The sequence below is a fragment of the Oryx dammah genome, unplaced genomic scaffold, assembly GCF_014754425.2.
Source record: "Oryx dammah isolate SB20612 unplaced genomic scaffold, SCBI_Odam_1.1 HiC_scaffold_19, whole genome shotgun sequence".
Lineage (NCBI taxonomy): Eukaryota > Metazoa > Chordata > Mammalia > Artiodactyla > Bovidae > Oryx > Oryx dammah.
In genome coordinates, this window is record NW_024070203.1 from 68,000,856 (window position 1) to 68,016,259 (window position 15,404).

At 36.5% G+C, this 15,404-nt stretch overlaps 1 protein-coding gene across 1 annotated transcript in view; it reads left to right on the forward strand.

Moving 5' to 3' along the window:
* Window positions 1–715: 715 nt before the first annotated feature.
* EIF3E (eukaryotic translation initiation factor 3 subunit E) overlaps window positions 716–15,404 on the forward strand; it is a 47,937-nt gene continuing 33,248 nt past the window's right edge. Inside the window, exons 1-5 of the mRNA XM_040262139.1 lie at window positions 716–895; window positions 6,167–6,281; window positions 7,820–7,937; window positions 12,144–12,186; window positions 13,517–13,621. Of these exons, the coding sequence (XP_040118073.1) occupies window positions 806–895; window positions 6,167–6,281; window positions 7,820–7,937; window positions 12,144–12,186; window positions 13,517–13,621 (471 nt within the window). The 5' untranslated portion in view covers window positions 716–805. The remainder of the gene's footprint in view (window positions 896–6,166; window positions 6,282–7,819; window positions 7,938–12,143; window positions 12,187–13,516; window positions 13,622–15,404) is intronic.

A 15,404-nucleotide genomic window follows, 5' to 3' on the forward strand; every position in this document is an offset into this window, starting at 1 on the left:
AAATTGTAACCCTGAATTTTCTCTAAACTCCGTAATTAAAAAGCCCCAATCTGGCATCGCCTCACTCCATGACCCACACACACACCAAATTAGGGTTCTTACTATAATCTCAAATTATTTCACTTGTTTTCTGGCTAGAAACCAATCCTACCTTAATTTAACAAATGATTATGAAGTGATTACTGTACCCCGAATATAAACTCAGCTGTTCCTCCTTGTATGTGATTTTCTGGAGAGCAGGAGCCTCAGTATCTTGTCCTCCACCGCACCTCCAATACAAATGACATTGCCTCAGCCAATCAATTCTTGAGTTTTCAGTATTCGTTAATGGAACGGATCGCAAGGGTGGCTCAGCCGTAAAGGATCAGCCAGCAATGCCGAGACTTGTAGGAGACGCGGGTTCCATCCCTGGGTTGGAAAGATACCCTGGAGTAGGAAATGGCAACCCACTCCAGTATTCTTGCCTGGGAAATCCCATGGATCGAGGAGCCTGGTGGGCTGCAGTCCATAATCACAAGAGTCGGACAGGACTGAGGGAGTAAACGACAACTTCAAGACATCTATTAGTCTTGAAAAAATTTCGCCTGCCGCTCCACCCACGCCCACAGTAGCTAGGAGGGAGGAAGGGACGAGGGAGGGAGGATCTCACGCATGCGCTATTGTTCTCTAAGCGCTTGCGTTTGAGCCCCGCCCCTTTCTTTGACTGGTTTAGCCACTGCACTTGCGCAGTTCAGGACTGTTTGTTCCTTTGTCGGCGCTATCAATAAAGTTTTAGCGAGCGCGCACTTTCCTTTTCCTTGGCAAGATGGCGGAGTACGACTTGACCACTCGCATCGCGCACTTTTTAGATCGGCATTTAGTCTTTCCGTTGCTTGAGTTTCTCTCCGTAAAGGAGGTAAGGGGTTTTTTTGAGCGCGCGGAAGGCGTGGGAATGCGTGAGATGCGAGGTAAGGCCAAAAAGCAGTGGCGGTAGCCTTAGGCCTGACACGTGGGAGGCGGCCGCGAGTTTGGTCTTGAGACGAGCTTTAAGGACCTGCTAGTAGTTCAGCGTCAGCTCTGTTGATTAGCTACGCGGAATTCTGCCGTGAGCAGGGGTAAGGTGACAATACGAAACTCAGGGGCTAAAGGGAGTGATCTCTGCTTCACTTCTTGAGGTGCCGGTGCCGTAGGGACTTCCGCGTCATCCCTCTCAGAAGTTGACGATTGGCTGGCTCTGCTGTAGTAATGCTTGACTAGCTGGCTTCTAGAAGCAAAAAATTTAATTTTTTTTTCGGGCACTGTAGGGAAGGGTGGCTTTGGCTCTGTGCTTTTCCTTGCCGGATGGTTTGGAATGATTTTCTTACACTTATCTAGTTCCTTAGTTTCCGTAAAGTTATGCGTTCTTTGCGAGTATAGTGTTTCTGTAGATAGCCACTTCCTAAAAGCGTCGCATGTTTTGTTCGATGGGAAGGGGGACCCAAAAAATAACAAACCAGCAATTTTTATCTTGAAAGTTGGTTTTCAGCGTATAGATGTACGGACTTCGAGTGATGGGAATTGGTTGCTAATGTTCATTTAGCTATTCAAGATACCTTGAAAAAGTATTTGGTTCTGGACCTCATTTAAAAACATGTCTCAGCCCTAAAAGTTTGAAACTCTTAGGCTTAGTTACACTTTCGTTTATTGGGAAATTGGTGCATTTTAGTAGTTACAATAAAGCGATATTGCTGTGAGGAAAGAATTAGAATATTGACCAGAAAAAATAGACGCGTTCTGTTTCCAGAAGCATATTAAAACTCGAGTCTACTTAGGGCACTCTAGATTTAGGGAGTAGATTTTGTGTGTCCGAACAGCAAAAAAATTAAAAAGCCCTACAAATAAACATTAAATTGGTCTGATAAGTTTTCAGATTTTCCCATGGTGCATTGGACAGGTATAACCCTCAAATTCGTATGAACCTTTTCTAAAAACCTACAGACAACTCTATAGTTGTTGAAATTAGAGAACAGCCAAGTTTATTTTCAATACTGTTCAAAGATGTCTTGTCATATAAAACTTTGTTCTGTCTTGGTTTTTCTTTTATAGGATGTACTTTATATTATAGAACTTGAATAAAACAGTTTAGTTTGCCATCTGTTGTCTTTTTTGGATAATTGAGGAAGATTCATCAAAGCTCAAGGAATGGAAAAATATCAAACTAGCCAGACTTCTTGTTTAATGGTCTTTACACTTTGGTTTTTTAAGGCAGACAGATGAAAGGGAGGAATACATAAGTGTAAATTAGTTTTTCATTGGGCAAGACCAAAACTGAACAGCTGAGAATCAGTGGGAAATAACAGCTCAAAACGTGTTTTCTTGGAGAGAATATTGGTAATTTGGCTGTAATACTTCGAGAGGCAGATGATGCTGGAATATTTATTTATCAGCCATTAAGTATAGGATTACCATGGAATTATGAGAAATCCAAGATAAAATCTCATCACTAAAAAACTTACCCTTTGGTGGAGAAAGGTCTGTAATTATAAGTCCAAGAGTAATAAATGTCAGAGAAGTACTAGCGGAGTGTTATCAAAATTGAAGAGGTACTATTCTGTGGGCAAAAAGGATTTTGAGGAGGGGAGTCTTTGAGTTTTATAGGCTAGATGGTTAGGATAGATCCTCAGTGATGATGAGGGTATTAATTAAATATATTTCTAGTATGTTGGAGAATATAAGCTCCATGAGAGCAGGAACTGTGTTTTCTCCCTTGTGTTCTCAGTAAAGAGAGTCCGGTATAAAGGCTTTTCATGATTATTTAATAAATGTGTGAATACTTATTTGAAGCTTGATATTCTTTATTCTCAAGTGAAGTAGAAGGCCAGATAATTTTTAAGAGCCTGGGGAATGAGTTGAGACCTGGACTAGGATCCTCTCTCTGTCAGTACTCTCATGCACTTGGTAGCTGTCTTTCCCATCTTGACTAAACCTTTTCTCATGCATCAAGTGTACAACACTTGATTTAGAAAAATCCATGAACTAGTGTGTATAAGCTACTCCATAGTGTTTTCATATAGGAGGCCGCTGCTGCTAAGTCGCTTCAGTCATGGCCAGGCCGTTCTATATGAGAGGGGAGTGAGGCATTCAGTTGGGGTTTTGAGGAGTGAGGTCAAGCATGGAAATGGTGACTGAAGAAACTGACCAAAGACAAGTGCAAGGATTGGTGAGTGTGAAGAGCCTTTGATTGGAAATCTTACATTTATAAGTGGTCATTTTTGAAATGTGAGAAACAGTAGGTTATTTGAGTAGCGTAGACAATGTGGTGGATAAATGCCATCTCAAGATTGATGAAAAAGAATTGCTGATTTGAGAAAAGCAGAGATTTGATTAACATTATTGCCTCGTTCTGAAATATTTTTAATTAACCTTAGCCAGAACATAGAAAAGAGATAAATATTTCCAGTGCTAGCGATTGACATTGAATTCTATTTGGTTGGATAAAATACATGGAATAAATGATAACTACTATAGAGAAGAGCTTTAAAATAGCCAAAACCTGGTGGGCTACAGTCAGTCCATGGGGCCACAAAGAGTCAGACACAACTGAGCACACATTAAAGAGAAGAGCTTGGAAATAGCGAAACTATCCAAACTAATGTGGAAAGTGACAATCAAAAACTGTAAAAATTAGAGGGTGTGTTGAGGGTGATCAAGCATTTCAGAAACAGTGGTAGAAGAGGTGATGAATTTAAGTTAGAAATGTTAGAGATGAGGTACCAGATGAAGGTTGTTATAATTTGCAGGATAAAGAAGCTTTAAGGCTTGAGTTTTTGAAGAATCATCAGTGTAGATGTTGGATTTGTAACGGATGATAGCAGGAAGAGGTGTTGAAAGATTTTTAGTTTATTAATAAGTAGGAGTTGTTTTCAAGAGGTAGATAGACTGAATTGGCCGACTGTATCATGTGAACCAAATACAGCCCTCTCTGCCTGTTTTGTATGGTCTAAGCTAAAAAAAAAACAAATTTAACAGATGAGCATTTGCAGCTGTTCTCAACTATAAAACACTAACTGTACACCAGTTGAGTGAAATTCTTCCTGTCTAGAAAGAATCCCATTCTTCTCATTAGTAGAACTGTGTTATAAAAAATTTTATTCTGTTATATTTTTTAATTTCAAAAAGAAAATTGTAACTTTTCTTTCTTACGGTACTTACATATAGTATTCTTGATTTTCGCGTTTTGGCTCACAAAATTTAAAATGTTTACTATCTTTTCTTTACAGAAAAAGTGTGCCTATAAGATGAAATTTAGAGAGAATGATATAAGTGGGTGTAGATTTAAGAAGGGGCCATTGAGGTCTGACACAGAGCAACAGTGCTTTGGATCTACAGTTGGGAGAAACATTACAAATTAAAGGCTATTGATGAAGTGATGAGAGGTGACATGCCAGGAAAAGGATGTATTCACCTAAGGTTAGAGTTTCCATAGGGCAAACTGAAAGGAAACTTTGTTGTTGTTGTTGTTTTTTAAAGTAAACTTTTTACCAAGTATAACATACATACAGAAAAATGAGCAAATAAAATGCTTTTTTTCCTCCTAAGGAAGCACACTTATGTGTGACCACCATCCAGAATCAAAAAATAAAATGTTGCAAACATCCTAAAAATCTTTCTTCTGACCATTCTTAGTCATTACTCACTCTTCCCAAAGGTAAGCACTAGTTTGATTAGTTTGGCCATTAAAAATTTTATATAAATGGAATTAAGCATTCACCAGCACCTACTGCTTTGTATGACTTCTTTCAACATTGTGAGATTTATCTAAGTTAGGGTGGCAGTAGTTCATTCATTTTCAATTTGGGATGTTAATCCATTGTATGAATATACTGCTGTTGATTCATTCTAATGTTGATAGACTTGGCTGTTACAAATAACGTTTCTGGGAACAGTCTTGGTAATGTCCTTTGAATGTATACACCCATTTATTTTGGGTACCTAGGAGTAGAATTGCTAGGTTAAAGAATATTTTAGCTTTGGAAGATAAAAACAGTTTTCCAAAGAGGTTGTAGTTCTGGCAGCAGAGTAAATTGTTCAGTTTCTCTACATCTATACCAACACTGATATTGTCAGTTTTTTTAGATTTTCGTGTGGTTTTAATTTATATTTGCTTTTTATGAGGAATTAATGAGGTTGAGGACCTTTCTCGGTGTTTATTGGCCATTTGGGTGTACTATTGTGGAGTGCCTATTAAAATCTTACGGCTGTTTTCAGTTGGATTGGATTTTTCTTACTATTTTGTGGGAGTTCTTCATGTAGTTCAGAAGGTTCAGGTTTGATCTCATGGCTGTACCATTTGACCACCTTTATCTTTTCTTTTCATGTTGTAGAAATTATCTGCATTTTTCTTTGCATGGCAAAACTAGATTTAGTACAAAAATCTTTTGCTGAAATGTTATCATCTTGACTACTTAATTAAAAATTGTTTTTTAATTACTTTACCGTCTCTCTTCCTGAATGCTGCTATGTAAAATCCTTACATGTTGCTCAGTACACGTCTGTTTATGTGAGTTTGCTTATGTATCTATTTGGTCCCAGAACTGTGGGCTAAATTAATGTTTATTGAACTTTTTGCCAAAGCGAAACCTGTTATGACAAGATTGATAGAATGGGCGCTAGTTTTGTTTCAGGAGTGTGGATGGAAAGCATTATAAAGGATTTTAACTATTTAGAGAAGAAGTATATGGACTATAAAGGAGAGACCACCTCAAGGAGAAATGGGTAGGCATCTTGTGGATGTGAGAGTGACTAAGAAGGTAAAACATTTAAGAATTGACTCCTAATTACCTGATTGTGGAAAGATGTCAGCTATACCATGTGCTTCTCAGTGGAGTTGGTATGGTTGTTTATTTACCAAGAGCCTTGTTCTTTCTTGGCTAAAAGGTGACTTGTAGGGACACATAAAAGATCAGAAGTTGGTGAGAATGGTTTTGCTTTATTTTAAAGTTGTTAGGTAAACAAAATATTTTGTCTCTGTAAGTTGATTGCTCGCTTTTCTTGTAGGAGCATGAATTAATAGTATATGATATTTTACTAAAATATTGTAGTTTAGGATATGTTTCCAGGTACACTAATCTTACTATTAACTACTTTTTTTGAGGGAACTTCAATTTATTCATTAGAAAGGTGTTTTTTTGTTTGTTTTTTTTTGCAGATATATAATGAAAAGGAGTTGTTACAAGGGAAATTGGATCTTCTTAGCGATACCAACATGGTAGACTTTGCTATGGATGTGTACAAAAACCTTTATTCTGATGATATTCCTCATGGTAAGTTTTGTCATTACATCTGAAGTTTGACATGTGAGCTGAGGGCATGTGTATTAAACAAGTTCTTTCTTATAAAAGAACTTTAGCCAGAAGTTTTAATAATTATTTGAATGATTTAAAAGTTGTTTGCGTGAAAGGTAGTAAATATAAAGGCTACAGGTCTTCAAAAAGAGTATTTTCTTTTGTAAAAGGTGCGAATCTACTTTAAAACATGGTCATCAATGCTTTCGGTATGCATCATCAGAGTGGTACTTACTAATCAGATTGTTTCCTTAGAATTATCTGGGAATGTTGCAGGTTTTTTGGCTAGCATCTTGTGTGCCTTAGAGGTTTCCTGTTTGTCTTGAAGATCTGAGAATAGCCATGGTTCTCAAGAGCTTGGTCCCCAAAACCACCATCTTCAGCTCACCTGAGAGAGCTTGTTAGAAACGGGAATTCTTGTGCACAGATTGACTTAGCCAGAGAAAGTTGGCTAAAGACCAGCCCTCAAATTAGGGAACGACTGTGGTATAGTGTTTTCTAAACCCGTTTTCTGTAGTATTAAGTAAGTAAAGTTGCTCAGTCATGTCCGACTCTTTGCGACCCCTGGTAGGACTCTTTCCTACCTGGTAGGATGGTAGCCTACCAGGCTCCTCTGTCCATGGGATTTTCCAGGCAAGAGTACTAGAGTGGGGTGCCATTTCCTTCTCCAGTAGATATTCTTTGAAAACAAAAAAACACTGCAAGTAGTATGAAAAGATTCTAAGAACTCTTCAGTAGAGAAATAACAATTTGTTCTATTTAAATTGACATTTCTCAACATTTGATCACAGATTCCGTCTGTGTGTGAGAAACACTCTTCTAGTATATACTTTCTAATATATAATGTAGAAATTATCTTAAACATAATCACTGTTTTGACTTCTGCTAAAATTTCCTGCAAGAACCATAGCTCTTTCAATTTTAATTTGTGGTGAAAAAGTAGACTTAATATTTCTCTGAAACTTTAAAACATGCTAACAGGATAGGTTACGTGCAAGTTTTCTCTGACTTCATAGTGCAGTAAAAAGAAACTATAGAATTGTTTGTGAGAGATTGCCGAACTAGATTTATAGTGAAAAGAGAAGTTACTGATTGGATTTAAATTCCATTCAGTCTAGTTGAAAACCTGTAGTAATAAAGTCTGTAAACCCTTTTGGGCCTCTGTTCAGAAACTGGGATAGTCTGCTGAGAGAATGCAATGACAGCGAATATAAAAACACCGAGAATGAAGTCTCTGAAATGTAAAGTTAGGTAATTGGTTCCTCAACAGCTTTTTTCAGGCTGTATCTGTATATTCCTCAGTTTTCTTTGAGAGTAAGAAGAGGGTTTCCTCTGACTTTGTGATGCTAGAAATAAATTGGATCTAGGGGAGTTACTGACTTGGTGGCTTCTGGCATGTGAATATGTTGGGGAGAAATAAATATGTGTGCAATTTAGATAGATTGAAAAATGTCTAAGACATCCTCATAGTTAGCAGTATAATTCAACATTGTAGTACTCCTTTGCATTTTTAATAGCTTTGAGAGAAAAAAGAACAACTGTTGTTGCACAGCTGAAACAGCTTCAAGCAGAAACTGAACCAATTGTGAAGATGTTCGAAGATCCAGAAACTACAAGGCAAATGCAGTCAACCAGGTAGCTTCTTTTTTTTTTTTCCGCTTCTTTTTTAAAAAAAGTATTTTATTGAAGTTGCATTGATTTATAATATTGTGTTAATTTCTGCTGTACAACAGAGTGATTCGATTATGCACACACACACACATATATGTGTGTGTGTGTGTGTGTGTATATATATAGTGTTCTCCAGTATGGTTTTTTCCACAGGATATTGAAAGTAGTTTCTTGTACTGTACAGTAGGTCCTTGTTGGTTATCTGTTATATATATTTAAAGCTTCCATCTGCTAATCCTCCCCTCTCCCCCTGCACCCCCCGCCCCCATGCAACTACAAGTCTGTTCTCTGTGTCTTTGAGTTTATTTCTGTTCTGTAGTTCATTTGTGTCATATTTTAGATTCCACATCCAAGTGATGTCATATGATATTTGTCTTTCTGTTTTTGACTTAGTGTGATTTGGGTACAGCCATGTTGTTACAAATGGTGTTACTTCATTCGTTTTATGGCTGAGTAGTATTCCATTGTTTATATATACATCTTTATCCATTCACTTGTTACTGGACATTTTATGTTGTTTTCAAAACAACTTGGTTACTGTGAATAGCGCTGTTACGAACATAGGGGTTCATGTATCTTTTTGAATTACAGTTTTGTTTATATGTATGCTCAGGAGTGGGAATGCTGGGTCATATGGTAGCTCTGTTTTTAGTTTTTTGAGATGCCTCCATACCGTTTTCCACAGTGGCTGCACCAGTTTGCATTCCCACCAACAGTGTAGGAGGGTTTCCGTTTGTCCACAGCCTCACCAACATTTATTGTTAGACTTCTTTTAATAATGGCCATTCTCACTGCTGTGACATGGTACCTCACTGCAGTTTTGATTTGCATTTCTTTAATAATTAGCAGTGTTGGGCACATTTTCATATGCCTGTTGGCCATCTGTATGACTTCTTTGGAGAAGTATCTATTTAGACCTTCATGCCTTTTTTCAGTTGGGTTGCTTGCTTTGTGGTTGTTGAGTTATGTGAGCTGTCTGTATTTTTTTGTTTGTTTTTGCCACATTGGGTGGCATGTAGGATCTTAATTCACCAACCAGAATTCAGACCTGTTCCTCCTGCAGTAGAAGTGAGAAGTCCTGAGCACTGGACCACCAGGGAATTCCCTTATGAGCTGTTTGTATTTTGGGAAATTAAGCCTTTGTTGGGCGCATCATTTGTAAATATTTTTTCCAATCAGTGGATTGTTTTTTCATTTTGCTTATGGTTTCTTTTGCTGTACAAAAGCTTATAAATTTGACTAGGTCCTCTTTGTTTATTTCTGTTTTTACTTCTATTGCCTTCAGGTAACCTCTCCTTAATTTGAATTCTAAAATTCTCTTTTCTGGATTAATACAAACATTAATTCATGTTTTATCTAGTAACTCAGTCTTGGTCTAAATGATCACTTTGTTTACTTTCCTTTATCTTTATTGTGTAGGGACCAAGAAGTCCTTAATTATAACTGATAATACTAAATGTTTTTAGAACTTCTTGACCAGTTAATCCAGATCTCATTATACTGAGCACCTCCACCCCTCTTTCCAGGGACTTCTGGGAATGTCTGGAGACATTTTCGGTTGTCACAACTGGAGAGGTGCTGCTAGCATCTAAAGAGAGGCCAGGAATGCTGCTGTACATCCTACAGTGCATCAGATATTATCCTCCCTTTCCCCTAAAGAATCACCCAACCCAAAATGTCAGTAGTGCTGAGGGTGAGAAACTCTGTGCCTAGGGAGGACCTGTTTGGGAAATCCTGAGCTCTCTTATCACATTGCATATCCTTCCATGCTCAGCCCAAGGAGGGTGGTGGAGAGCTGATAGGTTATTTTTTTATTTATGACTTCCTCTTAGCTAGAAGTAGACTTATTGTTTGGTTTCCAAAGAAAGTACTCTGACTTTACTTAGTGAAGACCTTTGTGTCATTAAAAATGTTTAAAAATAAGATCTTCTAGTAAAATTGAATATTGCCATCATGGAAAATCTTTTCTATCAATATATTCACTTGAGGAGTTGTTCAGGATTTTACCATGTTGCACCTTGAGTTCTTATGATACATCATTGAACCAAATTTTTAGAGTGATTGGCTCTACGTTTTTATTTGTGATTTGAGAAAGTGTTACCAGATATTTCTTTTTAGAAAAGCAGCAAGTACTATAATATACTTGCTATACATACATACTATACATGTACATACTATAATGTACCATATTATACTGCATATATATATACACAAAGATAGTTATATCTTAAAAAACTATTATCTGTGTTTCCATATATTTGTATATAGCTTTCCCTGTTTGTGTTTATTTGTATACACTTAGAATTAAGTCCCATAAGTGCCCACAAAGGGACAGCTGAAATAATCTAGATGTTAGGATACAAAGAAAATTTAAGATTTAAATTCTAAGCTTAGTGTAGTCTGAACAACTGGGAAGTAATTGGATTAGGGTATGAATAAGAAAATACCGATTTGGTCACCAAATTGTCAGAAGAGAGAACTCTTTGTGACTTAATAAACAATAAATTGGAAATAAATGAAAGGATGAAATTATGGGTTAAAATCATAATCTTAAGTTTATAACCTTTTCATTTTCACATTAATAACCTCTCCCCACCAAGTCCCCATTTTAAAATGTCATTGAACATATAGTACTGTACTTCTCATACTTGCCCAGAAATACCCAGTTAGCTAGAGGACAGTGATTATATACTTTATAATATAAAGGGTGTAACACAAAGTTCTTCACTGTGATCTACAGCAAGTATTAAGTGAGGGTTTTTTTTTTTTAATCTTTTTATGTTAAAATGTTGTAAATGTTTCTATTATAATATGCTCATATCCCCTCCCCATTAAACCTTCAAGTAAAATTATGCTCCCAAAGACATGCCTCAGTATTCATTCTTGCAGTAAACATAAGGAAATGGTTTCATTCTTGAAAATGTGCAGAAGGCGGGCAACTCTGCCACCTGTCATTTGTCCCTTGGTGTCTTTGTCACCAGTTTGTTTTTTACTAGCCTGCCAGCATCTCAAGTTATGCTAATTTTAGAAAAGTTAAATTGGGTTTTTTGACACTTTGGTATGAATTGTATATTGATAGAATGTGTAGCACAGATAGCCTGTAAGTTAACTCCTTGCAAGAAAAGTTATGACCAACCTAGATTACATATTCAAAAGCAGAGACATTACTTTGCCGACTAAGGTCCGTCTAGTCAAGGCTATGGTTTTTCCTGTGGTCATGTATGGATGTGAGAGCTGGACTGTGAAGAAGGCTGAGCGCCAAAGAATTGATGCTTTTGAACTGTGGTGTTGGAGAAGACTCTTGAGAGTCCCTTGGACAGCAAGGAGATCCAACCAGTCCATTCTAAAGATAGCCCTGGGATTTCTTTGGAAGGAATGATGCTGAAGCTGAAACTCTAGTACTTTGGCCACCTCATGGCGAAGAGTTGACTCGTTGGAAAAGACTGATGCTGGGAGGGATTGGGGGCAGGAGGAGAAGGGGACGACAGAGGATGAAATGGCTGGATGGCATCACTGACTTGATGGACGTGAGTCTGAGTGAACTCCAGGAGTTCGTGATGGTCAGGGAGGCCTGGCGTGCTGTGGTTCATGGGGTTGCAAAGAGTCAGACACGACTGAGCAACTGAACTGAACTGAACTAAGCATGATTTATTAGTCTTATAAATTTGCCAAATCACTGTCCTTATGAAAAATAGTAACATTGTGGAGGGGGGCAAAATTAATATATAGGATTAATTCATGCTTGTTTGTATTGCCCATTTATTTCCTTCTCCATTCTAATATATTATCAATTAGAAATGTGTCCTCAAGAGAGCAGGTAGCATTTTCAGTAGGTTACCACCTAAATAGATCTCACTGATGTCACTATAAGAATAGTCAGAATGTTCTGGTTTTATTACCTGAAAAACAGATCATGTGGTGAATCAGAACATATGGTTTTCAATTAGGGCTTAAGAAATCTCAAAGTGAAATTTTAAACTTTAGTTTTCCTTGACTTCCTGTTCATTATTTTCGAAACATGTAATGTTCTGTTTATTTCTGGAAGTCTTATTTTTAGTGTTAAATATTTAAATAATTATATGGTTTTATCTGAGTAATAAGATAGAAGATAAATATGCTTGTTTTCTGTGGCCTGTGAAAGATAGTAATTTTAAAATTTTTTTTATTAAGGGATGGTCGAATGCTGTTTGACTACCTTGCAGACAAGCATGGTGTAAGTAGTCTTTTAAAAAACTGTTTAGTTGTCATGTTGTAATAAAGGTAATTAAAGAACAGTGCTGAATAGTTAGATTCATGGCTTGAAAAAGATGTAATTTCCTGATTAATGTGTTAGACATAAGACCAGGTATGTTTTTGAAGCTTTAAAAATTAGTCTTGATTGGAAAATAATATGCTTTTAATTACGTTTAGATAACATGTTAGCTTTTTGTATTTCTGATGGATTAACAAGTAGGTAAAACAGAACTAAATTTGAATTAAAATGCCTTGGAGAATAGCATTAAGTAACACTTTGGCTGCCTTGTGGAATGTAGTAGCCGTTGACATTATCAAGACCTTTATAAATCCTCAGATAAAGGAATGTTGTTATAGGCTTGCCTAGTCATTTTCTAGTCTCCTTCCCTTGCATTAACTCAAAGTGTGTGTATAATCATTTGCATATAATTAATTATTTAGCTTGCATTCAAGTTTTACAGAGAAGGCAATGGCAACCCACTCCAGGACTCTTGCCTGGAAAATTGCATGGTCGGAGGGGCCTGGTGGGCTGCGATCCATGGGGTCGATAGGAGTCAGACACGACTGAGCGACTTCACTTCACTTTTCACTTTCATGCATTGGAGAAGGCAATGGCAACCCACTCCAGTGTTCTTGCCTGGAGAATCGCAGGGATGGGGGAGCCTGGTGGGCTGCCGTCAGTGGGATCGCACAGAGTCGGACACGACTAAAGCGACTTAGCAGCAGTAGCAGCAAGTTTTATCTTTTATTTAACACATAATTATTGTAACAGGAGGCATGTTGACTACTGTGCATGATTACTTTTTCTAGTTTCTATGTAAAATGTTTTGATATATTTGTTAATGTTCTAGTTTGGAGCCTTTGTCTTAGATTTCTCCTCTTTCACTAGGTTTGCATCATAAACTCTAAAAATGGATGTAATTTGGGGGCCAGTTTTTGCAGGGAACTGAAATTTACTGTACACATTATTTATACAGAATGAGAAAATCTTAACAGGGATGCATATGCTAGATAGTTGTGTAAGCTCCTTTACCAGCTAAGGGATTCACACATCAGACCTTCAGCTGTAATTCAAGTTTGTATCACAACAATGAAGGTGTTACAATTCATAACTTAGGCCAGAACTGTGAATGTGAAATTCAATAATTCCTAATATATATTTTAAGGGTCATTTGGTTTTCTGATATTGGGCTGGGAGAGGGATCAGTTTTTGAAAGAATTGCCATCTGGGGACATTGGAAAGAGTAAATGGTTTGAATCTTAAAACTCAAAATTAAGAAGAATAACCTAAGCTTTTTTTCTTTTTTTAGTTCAGGCAGGAATATTTAGATACACTGTACAGGTATGCAAAATTCCAGTATGAATGTGGAAATTACTCTGGAGCTGCAGAATATCTTTACTTCTTTAGAGTGTTGGTAAGTAATCTTTTCTTTTCCTTTTCCCTCTCTTTTGTAGGTTGCCTTGGTTCTTCAAAACAGGTCTATAGATTTGGGTCTGTTCATTAAGTTTTCAGCCATCATTGGCAAAAGAAAAAATAAACTTTCAACAGAAGCCAAAGAGAAACAGGAAACCTTAAGTCAGGGCCTCAAAATTTGGAGGGAAATTTAGCTTGTCCTTGAAATCCAAAAGTAGGAACCACTAATTTGTCATTTTATATATAGTTGTATGATTTTAACATTAGTAGAGTTCTATCATGTAATAGATTTGTTATAATAATACTGCCCGGCACAGTGAGTGGCACATTTTGGGTGGCATATTACTTAATTTTTAGTGAGTAAATCTATTATTGCTAATTTTACTTCAGCGTTTTATGCTGCACGTATTCCTTAAATACGTGTTCTAAACAGCTGTGAAATTCTAATGATATTTTAAAAAGATTTTATGCCTTAATAGTATCTTTTTCTACTTTCTGCCCCTCAGGTATTAGACCATAAACTTCAGTTTTTTTTTTTCCCCATTTTGTAGGGAGTAGATGAGTTTAAATGGTATTGCTAGGTAATAGCAATTTGTCTTATTTGACAAGTTCTAGTTTCATTGCTTTTGTCAGGTAAAGAGAGCTGCGTGAAGCTAAAGGAAAAATCAGGCTTCACACTGACAGATTTCTTTCTCATTCTGTCTTCTGTTTAGGTAATTATATTAATAAATGCCTTCTAAAATTTCCAGAATTCTCATTTTAACTAGCTTCTCATTTGAGAAATTATAATTTGTTACTTTGGTTTAGTAAGAAACTGCTTACATCTCTGATAACTCTAGTTAATCCTAGAAGTTGGGAAATTACCTCTTAAGACAGGGACTTTTTGTTTTCTAACCTTGGAACAGTCCCTTCTTTCTGTCTCTGTTTTCTGGTACCTTTTTCTTTTAGCCCCACATGTCACAAAGAAAACATTCAATGGCTGCTATCTTTGGTTGTTTTCTAGGAAATTAAATTTTCCTTTTTTTGTAAGGGAAGGAAGAGTTTGGTGTTATTAAATAAATCTTACTCTTTAAAAAAATACTTAGACAACTTTGTTTTTTAAAAGTACCATCCTTTCAAAGAAATAGATTTCACTTTATTTCTGAGTTTGATTTGAAAATAAAATTTTTTTTTTCTTTTACTCCTATTTGTAAATGAATTCTTAATTTGCAGTTTAGCTGTGGTTAGCTTGCAAGTGCATTGAAGGTAATGGATGATGCTAAATTTGTAGTGGCTTATCAGAAAATTCCATCAGTTTTACTTTTAATATTATGAAGGATTTAAGAGAGCAAAAGTTGATTACTTTGGAAATGTAAACAGCTTAGAAGAGGATTGTAAAATCAGAAGCCTGATATGATTACAGGTACATGAAAAGAGTTGGTTATTCATATCATTTGTTAATGCTGGGAGTGAATTTTGAGAATGAAGATTTAGTGTCATGTTAGAGTTCTAGCACAGTAAATTTATTGTTGCTGGTCAGTGAGTGAATGTGCCATTTTGCTAAGACATGGAAACTTAAGGTACCTGCTGGAAATCCAGATATTGAAACTCTTCTAGCATATCCACCCTTGAAAGCAGGTTGGTATGAAGAGCCAACTGTAATGACATGGACTTGAGCCAGAGTAGTATGCATGAACCTTTTGGGAATTAAAAAACTTGCTGCACTGCTACAAAAAGCTTTTTATCCTAACATGTATTACATATTTTAGTTTTAATAGTATTATTATGTTTATGTAGTATGGTTT